Source organism: Mesoplodon mirus (assembly GCF_964341445.2).
Source record: "Mesoplodon mirus genome assembly, chromosome: 4".
Lineage (NCBI taxonomy): Eukaryota > Metazoa > Chordata > Mammalia > Artiodactyla > Ziphiidae > Mesoplodon > Mesoplodon mirus.
The window spans coordinates 65,590,033-65,615,681 of record NC_138979.1 but is presented as its reverse complement, the minus strand read 5'-3'; the positions used below and the strand labels follow the sequence as shown (position 1 = coordinate 65,615,681).

Here is a 25,649-nt window from a genome sequence, read left to right as displayed (position 1 = left end):
CTTCCATAGTGCTTTGTGTTTCCCGATCTTGTTTCACTGCTGCCTGCTCATTTGCTTATAGCTATCTCTTCCAGTCTTCCCCACATCCCACTCTGCCTGAACTTCCAATTCTGTTGCTATAGAGTACAAGGGGGTGGAATGATTATTAAATGTTGGTGGAGAAAACCGGCCTAGTTAGAAAATCTCATTGGGCTGGTTCAATGAAACAAATTCAAAATCAGGCACCTTTAATGGTTTCTGGGTCTACTAAAAGTATTCCTTGACTGTCACACACTCACCAGCTAGCTCTTCTTCCTGTTTTTTTGTTTTGTTTTGTTTTGTTTTAATGGGCAAAGAGAAAGAATGAAAGGAAACATCTTATATACTGTGACATGTTATTTCTGGATTTTCAAATGACAGTGAGTCATGGTGACATTTACAAGTTTCTTTAAAAGAGGTACTTTGTTTGATCATGTGTCATCAGAACATACATCACCTGTGGATTTGAGGGAGTAGATCTGAAGGAGGAGTACTTTCTTATCAATTTTTCATTATGGAAATTATGCATGTGCCGGAACAGAAAAATAAGCCTTGAAGTCTGCTGGATATACAACTTCAAAAATATTCTTTCAAAGCTGGCAGAGCCAGAGGTCTCTCTATACTGAGAGTAAGCAATGAGTGAGAGGTACCATTATGGAATCTGGCTCTTGGGGATAGGGTGAGGTGGGAAGGGATCAGTTCACTAGCAGTCAACAGGGTGGTTTATGTAAAGGAGGCCTCACATGGTAAAGCATGCTGCCTCTTCTTAATGGGCTGCCTTAGGTTATCAACCCAAAACAAAGCTAGTTTTTCATAATATGGAACATCATAAATTCAAGGTAACAAGGGGCTCTACTTCTACGCGTTAGAAAAGAAAAGCAAAGTGACACTTCTGAGACACTCTCAGATGCCACTTAGTGTCACTGAGAAGTTATCAACATGCTTCAGGAGAGGGAAAATGATCTTTGCTGGGCAAAAGTTAATATAAGCCATTTAAAATTTCAAAGCAATAAATATAAAATGATTAAAAAACATCATCCCCCTTTGACAGGAAAAACATTAAACCTCCAGACGCTCTCTTCTTATTCTCGAGTCAACTTGAGAGATTTCTAAAAAGGTGTTTTTAGGCTCCTAATCTCTGCAGCCTTGCTCTTGCCTTTTCTCTTACTTCCCCCAATCTCATTGTTATTACTAAAAGGAAGCTCTCTTTTCCATTTGTCAAAAATGACTGGTGAAGGTGGGTTCAGAAACCATGACTCCACCCTCGCTTGTCTGTTTTCCTCCCAGGAAATGGGCTATTTATATTAAGCCTATTGTAAAAACTACAAGAAAGAGTTGCTGCTATTAACCAGTGAGGAATTCCCTGGGCCTGTTCCCACATACATGAAACATAGCTCTGTACTCTTAAGGGGTTCTCAAAACAAAATATGGATGCTAAAAAGCAAGAAATATTAAAGACTCACCCACTGTACTCACTCATACAATTCCCCATTAAAGGAAATTCTACAGGGCCTTCTTCAGTCTGTTAATCATGTTCTGAAGCTCTGATGAACCATAGCTCCCACTGAGTTCTGGAGGACTACAAGTTGGGCAAGACATAAGAGGCTCGAATTCTGCACCTTAATATAACCCACTGCACCTTGACCTTTACCTGAGGGGTTTGGTCTGGGAAATGAGCCAAATTACCTTTGGGAAACTAAGCAAAGTGAAAGCTAGTTTTATTAACTCTTTGAGGACCAGGGCAGCACAACCTATATTCTCTACAAAGGTCAGTTTTCACAAGCACATTTTAAATAAGTGCACTGGTATATTAAATCACCAGTTAAAACAATTGTCAACTATAAAGAACTATGCAAAAGAGTTGATGAAAGTTAAATCACATGGATTTGCAAATGGATACTAAGATGTTTAACCTGCATTTACAGTGACAGCAGTGTCTAAAAAGAAGAATTTTAAAAAATGCATCAATGATATGTCATGTCAATGCTTGAGGGAAGAAAAGCTCTTTGTATGATTAAAATGGTACAAGGGAGAGGAAAGGGGAAAGGAAGAGGTTTTGAGAGTTTAAGCTTAGATGTGGTAACATGCTGTGACTAAAAATGAAAAAGAATCAAGAACAGCATCAGAGAAGGTGATTCAGTCACTACGTATAAACAGACAAATTGTCCAGGAAGAAAAAAGGAGGTAAAATCCTATAATTAATTTATCTTAGGCATATTAATTTTATAAGGGAATATAATTTTTGACCATTGACTGTTTTAATGTTTCATATTTAGATATAAAATCAGAAAGCCCTCCCAAATAGTAATATGACACTTTCCAAATACAGGCTTTATCTCCTAACAAAGTGGTTCACCACTGACCTTTCATTGCGAAATGTTTGATGTAATGGAGAAAACAGCAAAACAGGAATCAGAGAACCCAGATTCTGTTTCCCTATTACTTTGATCTTCTGTACAAACTAGATGACAACATCAGGAGGGAGATAATGGAGAAAATGAAAAGTTCCCCCATTTCGTCCATGAGATAGATGGTTAAAAAAAAAATTCTTTAAAATGAAATTACAAGAAATCTACTAGGATTTCTAATACAATATATCTTAGCACATGTCTTAAAGTAGCAAATAATGATGAAGGTAATGATTTTTTTCAGGATAACTACAAGTTGATATTCATTATTATAAAACAGAACTGTTAACTGATAAATGGTCCACAGAGAGGAAATTATGGCTTTTCTATTCCTGCTATTTAAATTCATGTTGAAACAATCCCTAGTTCTGTAATGCAATGTAGGATATCTGTAATAGCTACGGCATTGACATCTAGGTTCTTGATCATCAGGCTGGGTCAAACCCTGACTTTTTCTGCTCTTTTCCTGGCCCCTCAGCATTTGTTCTGCTTTCAGAATGGGAGATAACACACATTTCTTTTTACCTCAAACTCTTTGACCAACTTTTCATTAATGACCAGTTTTTAATTGAGATTTGGTAATGTCTGACCTGACACAAAAAAATCACGTCTCTATCTCCACAAAGACACATCTCATTTTCTGAACATGGAGGATGAACTTAAGGTATTCAAAGGAAATGGTAACATTGTTACAGATTTGTCTGTAATACAAATGAATCCCTTGGTAAGTTTATATCTCAACAGTCTGCAATATTCATACATAATTCAAAGCCGCAGAAGCCATCTCCTGCGGGAAGCTCACTTGGCTTACCCAGGTGGTAGGATTAATCATTACACCATCAAATGAAATAATCCTCTTTTTTTTTCCCCTGGCAAGTTCATTCAAGACAGATTTTGGTAGAAATTCTGTTAATGTCTGAATATACTTTTAAAAAAGGCAAATCAAATGCCACATTAGAAAGGATTAAAGGTCTTTATGTATCCAAGTATTTCCATGATTTAAGTTCAACTTTTTCTTCAAATTCAACCACCTTCATTCAGCTTCAGAAAGGACAGTAAATGAAATCAGCCTTCTATAGAGACCATCTGCCTCTTGGGGCAAATGGTATCCTAAATTCTCATTTGCCAGCTCTCTTCAGCAGCTGCATCTGTCTTTAGGTGTCTAGGTCAGCCAATAAGCAAATGCGTGATTTTTAAAACCCCCTTTTACCCCTAAAGATCAGATCAAAGCAATCAGAAACAGCATTTCATGGTTTTATTACTGGTTTCCAAAGCTGCTTATTTCTGGAGTTGCTGGGGATGATGGACCTTTGCAGAAATGGGATGTGAATCAACACAAGGAGGAAAGATCAAAGTTATCGAATCCCACACTGTTTATCTACTGAAAGGGGGAAAAACTCCATTTCTTTCTGTCTCTCTACCTGTAGGATCCCCCACCAATATGACATTTCTTAATCCTATCTTAGTTTCCAGGTCATCTACTTGATTTCGCTACATTTTCCAATTACTGGCATTCTCAGGTAGAAAAGTGTTGTGTCCATTGATCACTATCTTAGTGTATCCAATTTTCCACTAAGCCTTCTGTAGTCTTTAACTGAAAACTTCAAACTTCTTATCCTGGACTGAGATTAACCTTTAACTGAGATCTGATGAGTTCTTGCTAATACGTCTAACATAGTCTGGTCAGACAAAGGTAGCTCTTCCTGGTGTGAATGAAGTGGCCAGGTCTTGGGATGGGGAAGACTGGCAGCCATGTGCAAGGTCTTGAATAGACTCTAATTTCCAGATACTGCACAGTTTCAATTTTTTTTTCTTTAACAAATATGTTTTTTTTCTTTAACAAATTTTTTCTTTAGCGAATTAAAAGTGTCTTCAAGGCACTAGACTGCAAGACAGCAAAGTAGATAAAAACACAGGCCACTGTAAATCACTGTCACCTTCATAATATTAAGAAAAATTACAGTTTTAAAATCCTATGAAATAAAAATTCAGAATGGCATCTGTACAAATTAACAGAAAAGATAAATTAATCTTGGAAAAGAGCAATAAAATAGGGCTGCTTTTCTCAATAACAGAGGTGTGAAGGAGATTCTCAGCGTCACCATTTGGCCTTAGCTCACTTCTAAAGAATGGGGTCAGATACTGATGTTTATTTCCTGGAAAGGCAAGGTATGAGAAGAAAATATCAACAGGCCTCTCTAACAGGACTAACCTAAGGATGATATGGAACAGTCATTTTCAGGTCCTGGACTTTTCCTGCATGCCCAGAAGCTCTGGAGAAGTGAGTCACTGCACCTTTCCCCAATGTCCTCTTATCTCCCTCAACTGCCCGTTTGCCCTTTGAGTCGGGGGAGTGAGATGATTATGTATACTAAACTCTCCAGAACATGGCAGGCTCGCTGAAGGAATGGATATAGGGAGGGAACAGGAACCAACACTGCTCAGAACTTATTCCTACTCTACACTGCACAAGCTGCACACTATTCTGTTTAACTCACAAAAACACCTCAAGAGGTAAAGGTGATTATTCTCACTTTACAGATGGGGAAACCAAGACTGAAAAAAGTGAAATGAATTGTCTAAGGTTATGTGTGTGTACTTAGGTGACAGAGTCAGGGTCTGAATTCGATACTATGCAACTCTAACATCCATGTTCTTTCCACCACACTCATACCATTAGGTAAACCTGGTGCATTGTAAAGATTCAAGAATAAATGCTTGATTATGAAGATGAAGAAGTAAAAGTGGTTTGAAAAGAAAAAAGCTATTATTGAAATGTGGGGTATTAATGATTACAGATGCATTCTTTTGAAAAATTCTAAACAAAGTCATTGTTTACATTGCAAAAGGATTTCTTTACATGGGAACTGATCTGGTATAGAAAAACTGTGTTTATAGATGTTTGGCTTCCTAATAATAATCACCACCACTACCTCCACATCTGCTGACTGCTAGGTGCTGTGTGCTTAAATATATATCTCCTAACAATAATACTCTGAGTAAGGGTTGTTATTCCCATAATAGCAATTAATAATAGTAGCCAAAACTTACACAGTGCTTATTATGTCCCTGTTCTAAGCCATGTCTCTCAACAGTGGAACTATTGACATTTTGGACCAGATAATTGTCGTGGAGGGCTGTCCTGTGCGTAGTAGAATCACACTAACATCTCATACCTTCTATCCAATAGGTGTTGGAATTACTCTCTGCTTCCCCAGTTGTGACAACCAAATAGTCTCCAGACATTGCCAAATATACCCTAGGGGTATAATAATCCCTTCCCCTCCCCTCCTGTTTAACACTTAACATTAATTCTTTTAAGTCATACAAGGTTATTATCTCTGTTTTAAAAATGAAGAAATATTAAGCCCGGAGTGGTTAAGTTATTTGCCTCAGGTAACACAGCGAATACCTGGTGGAGCTGAGATTCAAACCCAGCACTTCAGCTCTAGTCTGTGCTCTAAACAGATACATTATTCTGTCTCTCAGTTTATAGATGAGGAAACTAAGAAGCAGAGCTCAAGTAACTTGTCCTAGATGACACAGCTAATAAGTGGTAAAAGCAGGATTCAAATCCAGGTCTGAGTGACCTCAAAGCCTATGTTCTAATATATTATGCCAATTGTTATCAGACTTTAACATGTCTAAGAATTACCTTGTTAAAGATGCACATTTGCAGCCCTCACCTCCAGGGATTGATTCTACAGCTCTGTGGTATGACCCAGGAATCTGCATTTATATAAACACCCCAGGTGATTCTGATGCAGTTGGTCCTAGGGCCACAATTTGAGAAACTATTTTTTACTGCCTCTCTCTCTGCAGAGAGAAGAGGGAAATTAAGTATAAAAGGAGTAAAGTATAAGAAGTGAGGAAGAAAATTTTAAGTAAAGGAGCATCATTGCTCAGAAGCAATATGGCTGAACAGGGGAAATAAAATAATTTAAGTAGTCACAGATAAGAGATTCATAATGGGCTATTAAAAAAGGGAGGGAGTGCTTTGGGACCAATCCTTACCTTCTGAGGTTTATTCTTAGAATACAATTATACAAACTTACAAAATGTTAGGAAATGAGGATACGACCTAGTATGACATTTATGATTTTTATTAGAAGGCCTGGCTGGATGGAGACCACTCTGAAAATAGGAAATGGCATTTGTGACACCAGCAATAAGTCTTCCAACATGCAGTACTATCTCAGTTCTTTGTATCAACAGAGGACAAAGGTGAACACAAAAGGCAGGCCCCTATGACTGAAAAAGCTGCTCCAAGACAGACCACAGCACCTGTACCTTCTACAGAAATAAATTTCTGCTGTTTAAGCCACCTGTCTGTGGTATTTTGTTATGGAGCCTGAGCTAAGGCAGCAGGGACTGAGGATCACAGAAAGCAGTCAGTAAATGGGTGTTGAATAAATCAAATCAGGTGGGATCTGGGCAGCAAGGCACTAGAAAATAGCACCAGGATCTGTATCTACATTCCTCCCAGCAAAATTTCTGCCTATATCACAATGGAGAATGGAATAGGGACAGGTTCCAATGTGGAGCATCCAAAGGGGGGTTTCCTCTCCCCAACTAGGAAGTCAGAGGAACAGGACATCTTCCCTGATGCAGAGTGGAGCTTCTCCATGCGCCAGCAGCACAGAAAGGCCAACAGCTGATTCTTGAGGCTGTTTCACTCCATGATAGGTAGGAGTTGGTGTGGGGAGCGGATTAGTGTGCACTGCTATCATCACTTTGCTCTTTTCAGGCAAGCCTTTCTCCCCGCTATTAACAAATCACCATTATAGAGGTACCATATGAGGATATACTGCTTGTCCTGGGCTAAACCTTTAAATATCACCTGATGACTCTAATCAATATTCTACTGCAGTTATATTAAATAATCACTGACTGAAACTATGGCCTAGAGGTTTGAATAAAGGCCTAGAAATTAGAAACTCAAATTTATCCCAGCTCTGCCACCAATGCTACTCTGTCCATGTCTCCCATTATTCATCTATAAAATGGGTGTAGCAACATTTACAGGAGTATGTATTAACTAGGAATTTCACATAAAGTGCTTCGAAGAGAGTGAACAACTGTGCCAATGTTGAGTACTTTAAGAGTGCTCGACAGGTCAATGAATCAGTATGCATCACTGTGGCCCTTAGTGGTCACAGACATGCCTTCTTGAACTTAGGCTGCCTTTATAAAAGACATGGTAGACACCAACAGACTCAATAATCACCAAAAGAGTGTAACAAAAATTACTAACAGGCCAAACATCTCTAAAGTCAGAGTCTGGCTCTGACACCTACTTGCAGAGTGGCCCTGGGACTGTCGATGAGCCTCTCTGTTTCTCAATTTCCTATAATAGGAAGAATGCACTGTCAGAAATACTGGGACAACTGAGGAACGTGAATGAAAATTATGAATTATTTAATAAGATACAGGTATTTAACTTCAGATTCATTAGGTGAACAAGGAAACAAAAAGGACCAAATAAGTAGAGGAATTCTCAGTTTGATTCTTCACTTTGTAATACATTCATTATGAGACTCTAAACAAGTCAGTTTACTTCTCTGAATTTTTAATCACCTCCCCAAAGAGAAAGGAACATAAACCTATCTGAAGACCACCCCATAACCATTCTGCATCATTTTGTGATTACAATAAAGTGAGATATTTATCAGTTTTCTCTAAAAGAGGATTATTTAAAAATTCAATAGTGAGGACTTTATGAACTCATCTAAACTTTAGGAACAATATGTCAGCAAATGTAGATGTGCTGATAGTCCAGAAGTTTCTTTAGAGCAAAGAACATATGATCAGGAGAACGAGCTGTTACTTTCAGCTTCTGTCTCCAATTTTTTTCCTTATGAGAAATAGGAATTTGATCTTCAAGCCCAGTTTGATCTGAAAAGATGACTTTGACAGGTTATCTTAGCAAAGAGTAGAGACAATGCAAATTAAGATATAACTGGAGCACACCTGAAACTAATATAACATTGTAAATCAACTATACTTCAATTAAAAAAAGTGTTCTTAAAAAATTTTTTTAAAAACATTGTACATACCAAAAAAAAAAAAAAGATATATAACTGGAGCATAAACATTAAAGAAAAAAATTCTAGCTGAACTTTCCAGAGAGAAGGACATCACATTGTACCATAATCTAAGAAGTATTTGGACTTTCTTTTTCCATACTCTGTGTGCATACACACATGTATATAAAGAGACTCAGACTCTGGTTATTTTAGTGAGTAGCAAACCTGACTAGTGTTTGACCAGAATGGCTACAGGCCACTAGCATGTCTGATGACTACAGATAAATCAGATATTATAACTTAGTCCAGGGGTCAGCAAACTTTTCTGTGAAGGGTCAGATAGTAAATATATTAGGCTTTACAGGCCATATGGTGTCTGTTGCAACTATTCAACCCTGTCGTTACGGTGCAAAAGCAGCTGTAGATAACATGTAAAAAAAAATGAGTGTGGCTGTTTTCCGATAAAACTTCATTTATAGAAACAGGTGAAAGGTCAGATTTGGCCCACAGGTCACAGTTTGCCAATTCCTGGTCTATAGTCCTGAACCTTGGAGTGGATTAGAGGGACTCCGAGGATTGACTCCTGGATTATTTAGGAATATAGCTGAGTTCTAAGGACCCTAAGAAGATCAAAATGGTCTCGGAAGGGTATAAGAAGGCTTATACTTATACTTCCCTGGGTCACTAGGGAAGCCCTAGAAAGAAAATTTTTTTTTTTTTTTTTTTTTTTTTTTCTTTTTGCGGTATGCGGGCCTCTCACTGCTGTGGCCTCCCCCGTTGCGGAGCACAGGCTCCGGACGCGCAGGCCCAGCGGCCATGGCTCACGGGCCCAGCCGCTCCGCGGCATATGGGATCCTCCCAGACCGGGGCACGAACCCGTATCCCCTGCATCGGCAGGCGGACTCTCAACCACTGCGCCACCAGGGAGGCCCAGAAAGAAAATTTTTGAGCTAAATTTTTTTTTGTTTTTCTTTTATGGGCTGTGCTGTGCAGCATGCGGGATCTTAGCTCCTGACCAGGGATTGAACCCGTGACCCCTGCAGTGGAAGCATGGAGTCTTAGCCCTTAGTTAGACATGGAGCCTTAGTCCCTTGAGCTAAATTTTTAAGGACATGTATGTGACTGGCAATAGATATTGCCTACCAATTATGAAATAAATACGATTTTAGTCAATAATCAAGAATTTACCACCAGTTTACTGAAAAGACTACTAAAAGGGTATATACTTTGGGAAGAAGTAAATTGAATCCAGAAGGGAAGAATGAAATAAAGATGTAATAGTTAAAAAAAAAAGTGATAAACATGTGAATAAATCTAAAATTAAAAAAGATGATGCGATGTGATGGGGAGTGACTGAGAGTGGGGGGAGTTTCTTATGATTGGGCAGCCAGTGAAGAATCTTCTGAGGGAGTGACATTTAAATCGAGAGCTGAATGACAAGGAGCCAGCCATGCAAAGATCTGAAAGAAGCATAGCAAACAGAGTGAATAGCTGATAAAAAGGGATTAGGCCTGGCACTTTTGAAGAACAGAAAGAAAACTCCTATCGTGAGAAGTTTATGAGCAAGGTGGTGAGTAGGAGACAGTTTATACTGGTAGTTAGAGGTCAGATTGTATAGGGACTTCCTTCACTGTGTTGAAACAATGGGATCTGCATTTTAGAAAGAGTACAAGGCTGTTCCAGAGAGACTAGATTAGAAGGGGTGAGAGATTAGGCAGGGAGATCAATCAGGAAAACACTTTATGATATTTTGGGTGTAGGGGATGAAGGGAAGAGAAAAATCAAAGATGACTCCTAGTTTTCTAATCTGAGCGACTAGATGGATAGTGGGACCATTTATCAAGGGAAGGCTTGGGATTGAATAGATTTGTAGGGAAAAATCAAGAGTTATGTTTTGAACACGTTTCATCCGAGATGTCCAGTTGATGTTTTTTTTTTTTTTTTTTTTTTTTTTTTCTTTTTGCGGTATGCGGGCCTCTCACTGTTGTGGCCTCTCCCGTTGCGGGGCACAGGCTCCGGACGCGCAGGCCCAGCGGCCATGGCTCACGGGCCCAGCCGCTCCGCGGCATATGGGATCCTCCCAGACCGGGGCACGAACCCGCATCCCCTGCATCGGCAGGCGGACTCTCAACCACTGCGCCACCAGGGAGGCCCCCAGTTGATGTTTAAGTGAAGATATCAAGTGGATAAGTTATATGTGAATCATGGGCGAAAGAGATCAGGAGTGGAGATATAAATTTGGGAGTCAAAAGAATATATGTAATATTTAAAATCTTGATACCAGATGATGTTCAGCCAGGGGTTAGCCATTAAAGTTTAAAGAACCCTTTAGGCATATGGTTATGAGGGGGAAAAAAAAAACCACTTATCTTTTAGAGATACCTACTGACATTTTTACAAATGAAATGATGCCTGGTATTTGCTTCAAAATAATGGGGGGGGGGGCTTCCCTGGTGGCGCAGTGGTTGAGAGTCTACCTGCCGATGCAGGGGACACGGGTTCGTGCCCCGGTCTGGGAGGATCCCACATGCCACGGAGCGGCTGGGCCCGTGAGCCATGGCCGCTGAGCCTGTGTGTCCGGAGCCTGTGCTCCGCAACGGGAGAGGCCACGACAGTGAGAAGCCCGCGTACCGCAAAATAAATAAATAAATAAATAAATAAATAAATAAATAATGGGGGAATGGGATGAGGTACAGATGAAACAAGACTGGCCATAAATTGATAGTTGTTGAAGTGTGGTTTTGGGGTAAGTGGTGGTTCATTTTATGAATCTATCTACTTTTGTATATGTTTAGAATTTTCTATCATACAAAGTTTAAAATAAAAAGAGGGGAATTCCCTGGCAGTCCAGTGGTTAGGACTCTGCACTCTCACTGCTGGGGGCCCGGATTCAATCCCTGGTCAGGGAACTAAGATCTCACAAGCCGTGCGGTGTGGCCAAAAATTAAAAAAAAATTTTTTTAAAGAAAATAAATAAAAGGAACTATTTTAAGCTAGTCTCCATTAAAAGTGGTAGAAGCAGAGATGGAGACAAGTAAATAGATTTGGGATTAAAAGGTGCTCCTCCATTAAAAGGTGGTAACAATTCCACGGTCAACATTTTAAACAAGGCACTCAGGAAGAAAGCAAGCCTGAATAACCGGAGGTACATGAGCAAGAGGGTAAGTAAGATTAATCAGGTAGACAGAGGTCACATATATAGGGCCTTCTTCAGTTTGGGGATATGACTGGGTTTATATTTAAGAAAGAGCACTTAGCTGTTCTAAGAATAGAATGCAGGGGGGAAACATTAAGCAAGAATTATCTTAAATTCTGATGTCCTAAGCATAATTTGTAAAGAGGTCAACTGTTATTGCTAGGTACTATGCTAGATGCTTTATAGATATCTATTTAGTCCTCATAATATCTCTATAAAGTAGGTATTATCATCACTGTGGTACATATTGGGAAATTTCAGCTCAGAGAGGTTAAGTCAAAAGTCACACAACTACCAGTGGTACAATTAGAATTCAAATTTTTGTCTGTCTGACTCCAGTGCTTGCATTTTTCTCACTATGCAATATTATTCCCCATGCTATGGACACCAAAGAGTTGCAGAGATGGTACGTAAACTAGTGCTTTTAAAAACGATAATGGAGAAATTCCCACCTGGTCACAGACCAGACTAACCACTAAGTTAATTTCTCTTGATCCAGACTAGCCAGATGGAAATGATGCTTATGGATACATTGTTGAGCCAAAGTTTGACTGGTATCCCTGTCACCAATATTTTCCCCTTCCAGTTCATTTTTAATACTGCTGCCAGTAGAGATTTTATTTAAAAAAGAAAATCACACTACTTTCATCCTTAAAAACTGTTTCTGCTACAAAATCTATAACATAAAGGCCAAACATTTCAATGTAGCAAGCAAGGCTCTTCAGTCTTTCTCAGCAGTTCTCAAACTTTTTTTTCTCTTAAAAATTATTGAGAACTGTAAGGGCTCTTGCTTATGTGGATTATATCTATTGACATTTATTATATTAGAAATTAAAACTGAAAAATTAAAAAATAATTAATTCATTAAAAAATAGTAAACACTTTAAATATTAATCAAAATAATATGTTTTTCAAATCTCTTTAATATCTGGCTTAATAGAAGAGAGCTGAATGTTCATATGTGCCTCTGCATTCGATCTGCTGTGATATGTTGCTTTGGTTAAAGTATATGAAAAAGATCTGGTCTCATCCAGATACGTAGGTGGGAAAGGTAGTATTTATAGTCTTCTAGATAATAGTGGATATTCTTCTTTGGTACTATATCAGAACTTGGCAAGTGGTAGTTTCTTAAAAGTTACTTGCAATATGGAATCTGAAACCATACCAATGAACTTTTTGTACTCAGTTACATTAAATCCCTTGGTCTAACTTGCAGTTTCAAGGGATCTTTTTTACTCATGCATAATTCTGTAACATCCTGCATTGGGTCATTTGGAAATAACTGGTTCACTGAGTTATGTGGATCTTCCAAATGTTGACACATTTCATTATATAATTTAAAAAATCTTTTTTGCTAATGCCACCACCAATCTCATCAGAAAAAAATGTTTAAGTATTAGGAAGCTGTCACGGTAGCAGATACAAGTTTGCAAAAGTTCTTATTTTGCTTGAAAGCGTGAATTTTATCATTGACAACAAATACTGTCAGTTGTTTTCCTTGAAGTAATACGCTTACTATGTTCATTAAGAAAATATCTGCCGGGCTTCCCTGGTGGCGCAGTGGTTGAGAGTCCGCCTGCCGGTGCAGGAGACACGGGTTCGTGCCCCAGTCCGGGAGGATCCCACATGCCGCGGAGCGGCTGGGCCCGTGAGCCATGGCCGCTGAGCCTGCGCGTCTGGAGCCTGTGCTCCGCAACGGGAGAGGCCACAACAGTGAGAGGCCCGCGTGCCGCAAAAAAAAAAAAAAAAAAGAAAAAAAAAAGAAAATATCTGCCAAACACCCAAGTCTATATAACCACAGCTGGTATGCCCCTTGTTCTTTCAAGGTGGTCCATGAAAAAGGTGCTGGTTCAGCTTTGTAATTCAAATTTTGAAACTCAAACTATTTTACAAGAGTTTTTCCTTGAGACAGCCATACTTTGGTATGCAGCGTAAGTACTCCCTGTGTACTTCTCATTTTATCACACAGAATTTTTAAACAGACATATATTCAAGGGTTGAGATTTAATAAAATTTACTACTTCATCAAGGACATTCTTAAGTGAAACTGGTGTTTGTTTTTTAAAACTACTAGTACCATGTGGTGCCATGGTTTTGATTTGTGCAGATATAAGTAGTTTTACCCATTATTGTTTTTGCATCATCAGTGCAAATGTCAACACAGTGAAAAAGACAAATAATGTCTTAGTATTATTATGAAAATGGTGACTTTTACATGGTCACTATTTGACCTTGCATGGGCCACATTTGAAGAACCACTGGTCTATTCATTATCCTTTGCCAGTCACCTGTCCTGCTTCTGTTTGTCATCATCATCTATGACTGCATATATTGCTCCTTTTGCCTACAGTGTCTTCCTCAGCCTGCTGGCAAAATCTTATTTGTCTTTTAAGATCTGGTTTGTATTTCATCTCTGAGGAGCTGATTTCATGTCTTTTAAGCTGATTTAATCACTCTGTTTTTTACACTCTGTGCCACTCTGAACATACGTTGTTTTAGCATTTATCACGTTGAGGGCAGAGGGGCTAGTATCATTTTCAAGCATCCACTATGTGCCAGACCCTGTGCTAAGTCTTTTACATATTTTCTTATTATATCCTCAATCAATTCTATGTGATAGGTATCATTACAGCCACTGTACACTGAAGGACCAGATAGATAGCTGAAGCTGAAGTCAAACCCAAGCCCACTATTTCAGCAGTATGGTAATCTTTTCCCCTATTTATCCCTATGGCACATATACAGCACAGTTAAGATATTCAATTTATGTCACCTGAAAAGGCAAATAAATGAACTTCGTAACAATCTCATCTCATAATGCAAGACTCTACAAAGTCCCTCATCTTTCAGAGCCTAGAGTTTGGCCTTCAGTAGAGTATTTTTCATTCCTTATATACCGTTTAGATTTGGAATCTTCATTTACTTATAGAAAAACTGGCATTTTGATTATATACCGTTTAGATTTGGAATCTTCATTTACTTATAGAAAACTGGCATTTTCATTTCTTCCAGCAATGTGTTCCCAGCCGTGGGATGGTAATTTAATGATTACACTGCCATCAAGCTGGAAACATAAATGTTGACATTTGACAGTAATGTTTTTCCTCTCAAAGATGCTTCAAGTAAATACTAATGGTGTATCCAAGTAAATGAAGTAACTGTTGGAAAAGCAAATGGTGTATATTTTTCAACATGAGTATTCAAGTTTTAAAAAGTTAAAAAAAAAACCTATTTGATACTAATACCTCTTTTTCTACTTAGTCTGGGATCTTATGAAATGTGAAAATTCTAGTGTGCCTCTACAAAAAGCTTAATACCTCAAATTTGCTTTACTTAGACTACAGTACATATCTTAAGAATGGTGGGAAGACCAGTGGTTCTCAAAGTGTGGCCCCAGGATTAGCAACAGCATCATCAGCTGGGAAGTTGTTAGAAAGGACCCAACTCAGACCAATTGAATCAAAAACTCTGGGGGCGGGGCCCAGCAATTTGTGTTTTAATAGCCCTCCATTTATTGTGATGCATGGTTAAATTTGACAGCCAATGGGGCAAATGTGCTGCATCATTTGGATAAATGGATGTTACCTATAAAGAACTAATAAATTTTGGAAGATACGATTGGCCCATATACAAGCAAATCTGTGAAAATATAAGCTGTATAGTAAGAGGTCTGCCATACCAAGCACCCAGGCTATCCTCAAGTCTGTATACAGTGGCACGCAGCCAAAGTAGAGAAATCTCATTCCACGGAAGAGAAGCCAAATTATTCCTTGACTCTGCCTTCCAGGATGCAGATAAATACACCACAGCCATACTTAATGAGGAGTAAGGCCATTTATTGATCTGCAAGGACTATCTGCCATTCTGTCATAGGTAACTCCAACCATGTGCTGTTTAAATTGCTTCTTTTCTAAATAAAACAGCAACCTGCAATACATGTGTTTTATTACTACTACTTTCAACTACCGATGACAAGCCTATTCTACCCAGAAATATATTCCACTATTCTACTTGCTTTGTTATTACATGGATTTAAGGAAAACAGGAACTTGTTAGCATTTTGACTAGTTGGGGGTATGTAAAAAGCTTATTTTAGTAAAGAATATATATAAAACTTCCTGGCATTTTGCTAGAAAAAGTGAAGGCATTAAGTGTTCATTTTAATTTACACTTTTCTAAAGAAAAGCTGGTGAGAGAATCTGCTCTGGATCAGAGTTTTCTCTCTTTGCTGGGAGGAAGCCAGGCCTGGTAGAGAAGGCTCACTGTAAATCAAGAGGGAGGAAGACTCAGAATCAGATGAATGGAATACTCAGGGCATATCTTTGCTAAGAACAGAAAGGACAGGGGATATAAGGAAATCATCCCATTTGTTAATACAATCTTGGATAACAGTTCCTTGTTTTTATTGGCAGTACATTAATTTTGATTAAAATACAAATGAGAAAGAAAAAACTTAGGCTTCCTAAACATAAATGTTTATGTGAATGATTACAAGTGAAAATATAAAAATTTTGTTTGATTTTATGTTCATTAACAATGCGGCATTATAGGAAGAATACCAGTTTTACAGTGAGACAGATCAAGGTTTGAATTCTCCCTCTGAAAATTACTAACTGTGTGAATCTGGCCAATTCTAATTTCTCTAATTTTCAGTTTGTAGGGCTGTTACAAGGATTTGAGATAAATATTTGGGATGTGCCTTATACAGGCTAGGTGATCAATAAACAGTTATTCAAGTATTAAAGAAAACTGATGCTTAGAGAACTGGTGTGGGTGTACAATTTGCCTAGTTGGATTGAGAATTATATCACTGGGTCTCAATCTCAGTAACCAACTTCTCTTATTTCACCTACATGTTAAAAAACTATAAACTGCTTGCCCTTTCCCCCACCTTTCCACAACACATGAAATAAGGACAGAAAGAGACAGAAATAAAAAAACAAATATTCCCTTTAAAAAATAATGGAGATAGAGATAACACCTTGGTGAAAGCCAAAAAAAAAAAAAATGCTTAAGAGTTTGATTTCATTTATAGTGAAGGAAAGCATAGTATCACCATTTATTCATTTGGTCCTGTTTCTTCCTCACACTATCACAGCAGTTCAAAGCAACAAATTATTTATTGCTCTTAAAGTATTATGGATTTGCTTTTCTTTTAAAGCCCCTCTGCATTTACCAGAATGCAGCAGGCTACTTTAGCTAAAGATCCAGGGCCATAAGACTTGTTCAGTCTAATAAGATCACTTTAATAATATTCTAATCTTGAAATGCAGTTGAAAAGATAGATGATGGTCGCTGAGTGCTACTTACAAACAAAAATGGCTCTCAAACAATCTTAAAGATGCAAAAAACTTAGCAACTGAAAATGTGTTTAAAAAAATTCCCACATTCTGCCAGGATATTTTACATACCTGAGAAGTTTCTTAGGAATCTGTGATGGAGAAGAATGACTCCTTTTCTTCTTCTCTGAGTCCCCATCCTCTGCTCTACCCTTCTCTGTGACTGCTGACTGCTCTGCCCTGGCTTTGCCCTGATCCACACTGAGCTGGCCTTGGGCAGGGTCACACCTGTACATGAAGACGATGGCTGGCTTCTCGCTGGACTCTCCTTTTGCCTCTGTGAACCAGTGATGGCGCTGAACTGGAGGAGGGGGCAGCATGTGGATGACTGTGCCATCCAGGCCCACCAGTTTCCCTTTCTCTCGGTCTTTCTCTTTGTCGTCCTCTTCATCTGTTTTCCGACGGCGGAAGAAACTTTTAAATGATATCCAGCGTTTAGGTTTTGCATCAGCTGCCCGCCTGCTGCCTTCAGAGTGCAAAACTGATTCAGCTTCCGTTGACCTGGTAGGGCTAGTTGGCTTGGTCCAGTTGGTGAAATGCCTCTGCAAAAGGTTACTTGCATGGTAAGGGGAGGAAGTCGAGCGTGGTGGGGGAAAGGGGGGTGGTGGCTCACTTTGGGGGTTAGTCACTAATTTGGAGGGAGGGGTGGTGACTGGCTTTGTGAGTGGATCTTTCTGTACTTTGGTGGCAGGACTTTCTGTGGTCTGAGGTGCTTCAGCCTCACCACTGGGCTGGGATGTGAAGAGAGACTTGGGCCGGACTGGTGTACTCTTAGGTGTAGTCTTAGCAGCACTGGCATCGGGAGGAATGGCATAAAGCTCTTCCACACTGCAGGCTTTAGGGCCAGACTGGGGCATTTCTGGAGGAGACTGTGGGGGCTGGATAGAAGCCACAATCTGAGAAAGCACAGTGCTTGCCTTCTCCCTGGTGCTGCTGCTGCTCACAATCTGAGACTCCTGAGTGCTTTCTGTTTTGGCCACAGGTTCTTGAGTGGTTCTCTGGAGCTTTGTTGGGGAGCTGTGGCTGGAACTGTAGCTCCTCTGTGGTGAGGACTGACCTCTGTTAAGACAGCTGTTAAACTCCTGAACCTTCTGAGCCACTGAACCCCTTTTACGCTCTGTGCTGTTTAAAAACCCTTTAGCTTGGGGACATTCAGTGGGTTTGCTAGCGGTGTCATCAGACACTTTGCTTTCAGTTTCTATTTCTTCATAAGTATGGCTTATTACACTTGTGGTTTTTTCCTTCACTGAAAGTTCTCCACTTGTTCCGAGAAAACTTTTGTAAATGGCTAGATTGTCATAGGCATTTGGATTGATCACAATGGGAACTTTGATAGCATTTTTGGAACTCCGAGCATAAGTTGGCTCATCATGAATGATAATTGGAAAAGGTGGCATACCGGCATTGTTATAACTATTAAATTTTATTTCAGACAAATTAGGTGACTTAACAGGGATGGTTTTGGAGGAAATGTTTGTAGCTGTGGGTGAAGTAGGTGCTGATTTGTGACAGTTTTTCCTTGGAGGGACATTTGGTCCAGTCCCACCGCTAATTAATTCCACCTTAGGTATCTTTTGTCGTGGACTGGTACTGGAAGTCCATACTTCCTGGTAGCGGATTGCACTGGATTTTTGGAAATGGGCACTTATTTGTCCTGATGCCAGTGCGGGTGATGTCACTGGAGAGTTTGGAGTAGAAGATGAGCTTTTCGTCTTGGGACTGTTAATAGGGCCCTCGAGGTGCTCACTGGCCATGGCTGCTGACACATCCACGACAGTATATGGCTTGCACAAAGGCTGTTCCAGATTCACAACTCGGTAGGGCTTTGCTTGCTCTTCTACAGGAACGAGGTTTATTGTTACTGCTTGCCCAGTAATATCTGTAGGGGCTTTACTTTCTTGCTTCTCAGTTTGTACGGCAATCTTGCCATCCTTCTCTTCTAATCGGAGAGCAAGGACTGCTTTATGCGTCTCTGGAACTTTTATTGAGCTTTTGGATGCTTGCGATGAGTCCTTCTCCTGATTATTACCAGAGAGGCTTTCATAGTTGGGCTCACTTTCCTTCATGTCCTTAGAATCTCCCGGGTTACCAGGAGCTATTCCCACATTACAAATCTTCTGGGATAAACTACTGGCTGTCTCAGAACGTGATTCTTCTGTTAAAGAGGAATCTGGGGATGTGGAGTCAGATGACACCATGCTCTGAATGCTTCCTGGTCCATAGGAGACCACAGAATTCTCTTCATAACCATTCAGGATTTCATCATAACTGTCATCATAGTCTACAGCACAGATTCTTTGCAGAGATTTATTTCGCAGGGGGACAGTATTCCATTTTTTGTCCACAAAGAATCGAACAGGAGACAAAGTGTTTGCCCTAAAGTTGGCAAAGCGAGGTTGCCCTCTCATGCGAATCTCCATGGCCAGCAGTTCTTCATCACTCTCATCCCAGCTCTCATGCTCCTCCTCCATGTTACTCAAAAGCACATCTTCCTCACTCTCTTCGCCACTAGAAAACTCTGGGTAACAGAATCGACCCCCTTCATTACTGATCACTTCTGTGCTCCCACTCAGAATAACATGCTTGCCCTGAGTATCCTTTATTCCGCCCATCATGCAACTTGGTGGAAGCTTTCTTTCCAGTGATCGTTTATAGCAATCATTTATTCTTCCTAAGAATGTTTCTCTGGAGTTTGTTTCATTTCCTTTTATTTGAGGGGTGGTATCCAAGCCTGCTATCTCCTTTAACACCTCAGTTAGTCCACTATTGTTATTTGATATCTTCTTTGCACTATCATTATTCCCATAAGGCTTAGGAACAGGGCTAAATCCTTCAATATCATCTTCATTATTATTAAGTGGTTTCTGATTCAAGGCCATCCTGTTTCGGTTCCATCCTATGATGACAGGTTTGTTCTCACAGTGTTCTTGGATACTAAGCTCACCACACATACTTTGCCCATCTGCCACCATCATAGTGGGTTTCACAGCTATAGTGGGTTTTTTAGCCACAGGAGGCCGGAAATTTCCGGTGTTCCTGATTCGGTGGTTGTTACTGTGATTGGCATTAGTTTTATTGCCATGGGTGATGGGTGCCTTCTCAGGGTCTGGGGGGAGCTGATGTAAGCTTTTAGGTTTAAAGCAGTTCTTGCATTCACCAGGTTTCCAAACGTGTTCAGTAAAGGTATTACAAGCAGACATTTTTAAAAATAGAACTTCACAGACAATGCTTTCCTTTCAGTGCATGGCAAAACTTTCATCTGTTAGTTTTCACCTCCCCTATGTTTCATAGCAGCTCTTGTAAGTGTGATCAATCTGTTGGGGGAAGGGGGAGAGAAGAAGAAAATCTGAATGGAAAAGGTACTATGAGGCTTATCATGATGAGTGATTTGAAAATACTGGCTTCAACTATTCCTTAAATTAAAAGATTGAGAGATAAACTAATTTGGGCACTTTATGAACTCTCTTTAGCTAATCAGCAGTTTTGGAATGTTAGATTTTTAACCATAATTTTATGTACTCTCATTGAACCAAGTATAACATTTCATTTGATGTCTCTGTGACAATGATACTGTGAGCTTCCCCTCCCAGAAATTCTTTGGAACCGTTCTTTCTGTTATCCTCCAACCTGAAGCTTCTTGGTCCATTGTGGGTTCCTCTTCTTCTGCCCACCCTTTATATTTGGATATCTCATAGACTCCTCAAACACAATGCACTCAGAACTAATCTTCTGTCCACCTCTTTTCTCAACTCTAAGGATCTTTTGTACTCTAAGCAGCCCTCCTCTACCCTCCAGGCCACCTTCTTCCTCTGTCTTTATCCTAGTTCAGTTACTGTCACTATCATCCACCTAGATAGCTAAGCTTCAAACTTCAGACCATTCTTGACACCCCTCCCCTCACTTCTAACTCCACATCCTAAATCCTTTTGTAAATTAGTCTTGCCAATTTTTTTTATTTTTAAAAAATATTTATTTATTTATTTGTTTTGGCTGCGCCACGTCTTTGTTGTGGCATGTGGGTTCTTTTTTTAGTTGCGGTGTGCAGACTTCTTAGTTGCGGCATCTGGTTCCCCAACCAGGGATCAAACCTGGGTCCCATGCATTGGGAACAGAGTCTTAACCACTGGACCACCAGGGAAGTCCCTAGTCTTGCCAATTTTATCTATTACATTTCACTGGAACTCCTTTCCATTACCAGACACTGCTAGTACTTCAGATGCCCACCATCTTTTGCCTAGATTCCTGCAATAGGTTGTTAACTGACCTCCATGCCTGTAGTCTCACCCCTTACCAATCCAACCTCTCTACCCTTGCTACTCAAATTATGGTCCTCAGACAAGCAGTATCAGCCTCATCTTGAAGCTTGTTAGAAATGTAGTATCTTAGACTTGCAGTTTATCCTCAAGATCCTTAAAGAATCTGAAAAAGAATGACTATATGTATATGTATAACTGAATCACTTTGCTGTACACCTGAAACTAACACAACATTGTAAACCAACTATACTCCAATAAAAATTTAAAAAAAAAGAAAAAAGAAAAAAAGAAATGTAGTATCTTAGGTCCAATCCCAGACCTACTGGATCAGAATTTGCATTTTAATGAATTCTCAGGTTGACCCCATTGTTCTGTACTACTATCAGATTTTCCTTTCTAAAATGCTAATATGATCAGCTTATTACCTAGCTTAACTATTCTGTGGTTCAATATTACCTAACGCATTGGCTCCCAAATGTAAGATAGGGGTTGCTAGATAGGTAAGAACCACCTGGGGAAACACCCAAGTCAATCTCTAAGGGAAGAGTCCAGGAATCTGATTTTTACTATAGGTAATTCTATGTGCATTGAGGTAATGGAACCTCTGAGTTACAGGATGGAATACAATCCCCTTAGGTTTGCATATAGTCCTTGCCTCCCTTCTAGCCTTATGTCTTAAAAATCAACTAGTCTTATCATACTCTAAATGCCGCTGGGCCACTCATTTCACCTGGGTACCATCGAAGCCACTTGGACATACCTCCATGAACAAGCACTTTCATTTTTAATTGTCTGTTTTCTCACTAGTTTTTGAGCTTCTTTAAGCCTGGGCTATATCTTATTCATCTCTGTATGTCTAGCATAAGGAGCTGGATAAACACTGGTTGATTAAATGTGCTGGTTTTGAGGCTTATCTTTAAAAAATAATCTCGTGGCTCTCTCTCTCTCTCTCTCTCTCTCTCTCTCTCATCTCTCTCTTAGGCACATAGCTATAGACCTTCCCACAGAACACTACTACAGTCTTACATTTCCACTTTGGATATTATCATAAAGCTGGCAGTAGGCATGTACATGTAAGAACTATTTTAATAGCTGAAAAGTTTAACTTCATTCCGGTACAATGACAGTGACAGGATCCTTGGTTTGGTCAGAAATGCAGCCTTTACCCAAGTTTCAGCACATTTATAAGGAAGGAAAGAACATTTTCTTTAGTTAATATATACAGAGCTACACCCCTTGTAAACAACACTCATAGAGCACTTTGCCTCAGTGGATGAAGTGCAGACAAAGATCAAAGAATTCCACACAGAGAGCCCAATGACTCGGCCAAAATCTAAGTTCACTCTTTGCTGGAGACCACTGAATGGCTTTTTTCAATAAAGTAAAAATATATTTTTCAAGTGTCTGTTTGAAAATATTTATTTGCTCTTTCAGATATTCTAAAAGCTATATCCCTTAGTTGATAAAACCATTTCCTGCTAGTCTGAGACTGAAACATTTTGAGCAAGGAGAAGAATGGCATAAAATTAGGCTGAAAAAGAGAGCAGGGTCCAGATCATGTGGGGCCTTTTATAAGCTTTTAAAGATTATGGAGTTTATCCTAAGAACAGCAGGAACCCACCAAAGGGTTTTAAACAGGGGAAACAAGATGATATAACCAGCATTTAAAAAAGACAGCCCTGACCAAAAAACATGAAATACTTAGGTATAAGTCTAACAAAACATATGCAAAATCTAAAATCTATATGTGGAAAACTATAAAAGAGTGAAGATATCAAAGAACTAAATAGAGAAATATATCAAGTTCTCTCCATGTTGTTAAGATGTCAATTCTCCCCAAGTTGCTCTGCAGCTTCAATGTAATTCTAACCAAAATCCGAGCAGGATTTTCTGTAGAAATCAACAAGCTGATTCTAAAATGTATATGGAAAGGCAAAGAAACTAAAATAGCCAGAAACAATTTCAAAAAAGAACAAAGTTGGAGGACTCATATTACCTGATTTCAAGACTTTTTAGCTACAGTAATCCTGACAATGTGGTATTGGCAAAAGGATAGAAACATAGATGGGGGAAATGGGATACACAAACTACAACCCATAGGCCAAATCTAGCCTGTTGCCTGTTTTCATATGTCCCTAAGCTTAAGATGTTTTTTAAATGGTTGAAAAAAAATTTTTTTAAATATTTTGTGACAAGTGAAAATTATATGAAACTCAGATTTCAGTGTCCATAAATAAAGCTTTATTGGAACATAGCCAGGCTCATTTGTTTGCATATTGTCTCTGGTGGCTTTTGTGCTACAATGGAGAGCTGAGTAGTTATGACAAACTATGTGGCACTCTCATCACTTTGCAGTGCTTTTCAGCACTCTACGAATTGCAGCGTTTCCACTGCTACATGAATCACATGTGTGAAAAGACATTTTCTTTTTTTTAATAAATTAATTTTTTTATTTTTGGCTGCGTTGGGTCTTCACTGCTGTGCACGGGCTTTCTCTAGTTTTGGCCAGCAGGGGCTACTCTTCGTTGCGGTGCATGGGCTTCTCATTGCAGTGGCCTCTCTTGTTGCGGAGCACGGGTTCTATGCACGTGGGCTTCAGTAGTTGTGGTGCACAGGGTCAGTAGTTGTGGCTCGCGGGCTTAGTTGCTCCGTGGCATGTGGGATCTTCCTGGACCAGGGATCGAACCCGTGTCCCCTGCATTCAGGTGGATTCTTAACCACTGAGCCACCAGGAAAGTCCCGAAAAGACATTTTCAAAGATAAAAATATGTGAAATTTCATTACAGATATGCATCAATAGATGAACATTTGTAATCAGTTTTGATGACAGGAAGCACTAACTTTGAACCTGAATTAAGCAAAATTAATCATTGGTGATCTTAGCACAAACTATCCCTGTCCCAAAAAAAGAATTCCATTCTTCTTATTAAGTAGAGCTGTGTTACAAAAAACTAAATTCAATTTTTATATTTTGAATTTTGTCTAAAAAATTCATGGAAATTTATTTTCTTTCTTGTTATACAAGTACCTATATAATACCTTGGTTTTTGCTTTTTGGCCTGCAAAGCCTAAAATGTTTATGATTTGGTTCTTTAAAGAAAAAGGTTGCTGATGCCGGATATAGATCAGAATAGACACAGAACAGAATAGAGACCAGAAATAGAGCCACACAAATATAGTTAACTGATTTTTGATAAAAGTGAAAAGGATACTCTTCAACAAATGTGCTAGAAAAACTGGATATCCATAGGCAAAAAAATGAACCTTGATCCATACATCACACCCCATACACAAAAATGAACTCAAAAGGGATCACAGATCTAAGTACAAAATGTAAAGCTACAAAACTTTTAGAAGAAAACATAGAAGAAAATCTTTGCAACCCTGGGATAGGGAGAGTTCTTAGATACAACACCAAAAGCATGATCCATAAAAGAAAAAACAGATAATTTGGTCTTCATCAAAATTAAAAACCTTTGTTCTTGTATATGTATAACTGATTCACTTTGTTATAAAGCAGAAACTAACACACCATTGTAAAGCAATTATACTCCAATAAAGATGTTAAAAAAAAAGAATTAAATTCACAGCTATTGACTTTTTTCCTCCTGTATTTTTCTTCCCTCTTATAAAAGAAATAAACTATACTGATATATTAAACAAACAAACAAAAAAACCTTTGTTCTGACAAAGGTACTGATGGTAAGAGAAGGAAAAGACAAGCCACAGATGAGAAATTTTTTGCAAAATACATATCTGACAAAGAACTCTGTATCCAGAATATACAAAGAACTTTCAAAATTCAACAAAACAAATCCGATAAAAATAAATAGGCAAAAGATTTGAGCAGATATTCTACCAAAGGTAAATGGATTGTATATAAACACCAGAATATCATTAGTCATACGGAAATACAAATTAAAACTACAGTGAGTACCACCATACATCTATCAGAATGATTAAAATAAATTAAAACAAAACCAAAAACTGGGGCTAGGGAGGATGTGGAGCAAATGAGATTCCCAAATAGTGCTGGTGGGAATGCTAATGGTTCAGCCACTTTAGAAAACAGTTTGGCAGTTTCTTATGAAGTTAAACATAAACTTTCCATGTAACCCAGCGATCACATTCCTAGGTATGAAAAATTGTGTTTACACTAAACACTGAACACAAAGGTTGATAGGCAAAAACTGGAAACAATCCAAATGTTGTGTGGTGGTGGCTATACGCCTGCATGCATTTGTCAAAACTCATAGAATTGTACAGTTAAAAAAAAGGTGTTTTACTGTATATAAATCAAACCTCAATAAATCTGACTTAAAAAAATAAAAGGCAGTTCTGGTTGCTCTATAGAGAATGCACTGGGGGGGGGGGGAGAACAGTACAGGAGGCCAGGAGACTGTTTA

At 39.0% G+C, this 25,649-nt stretch overlaps 1 protein-coding gene across 10 annotated transcripts in view; it reads right to left on the bottom strand.

Annotated features, from left to right (window-relative positions):
- Positions 1-25,649, bottom strand: part of PEAK1 (pseudopodium enriched atypical kinase 1) — a 306,121-nt gene that overhangs the window by 40,703 nt on the left and 239,769 nt on the right. For all 10 annotated transcript variants that reach the window (XM_082617339.1, XM_082617336.1, XM_082617334.1 and 7 more), the window contains one exon: positions 17,060-20,301. In XM_082617339.1, coding sequence (XP_082473465.1) covers positions 17,060-20,187 — 3,128 coding nt within the window. In that variant the 5' untranslated portion in view covers positions 20,188-20,301. The remainder of the gene's footprint in view (positions 1-17,059; positions 20,302-25,649) is intronic.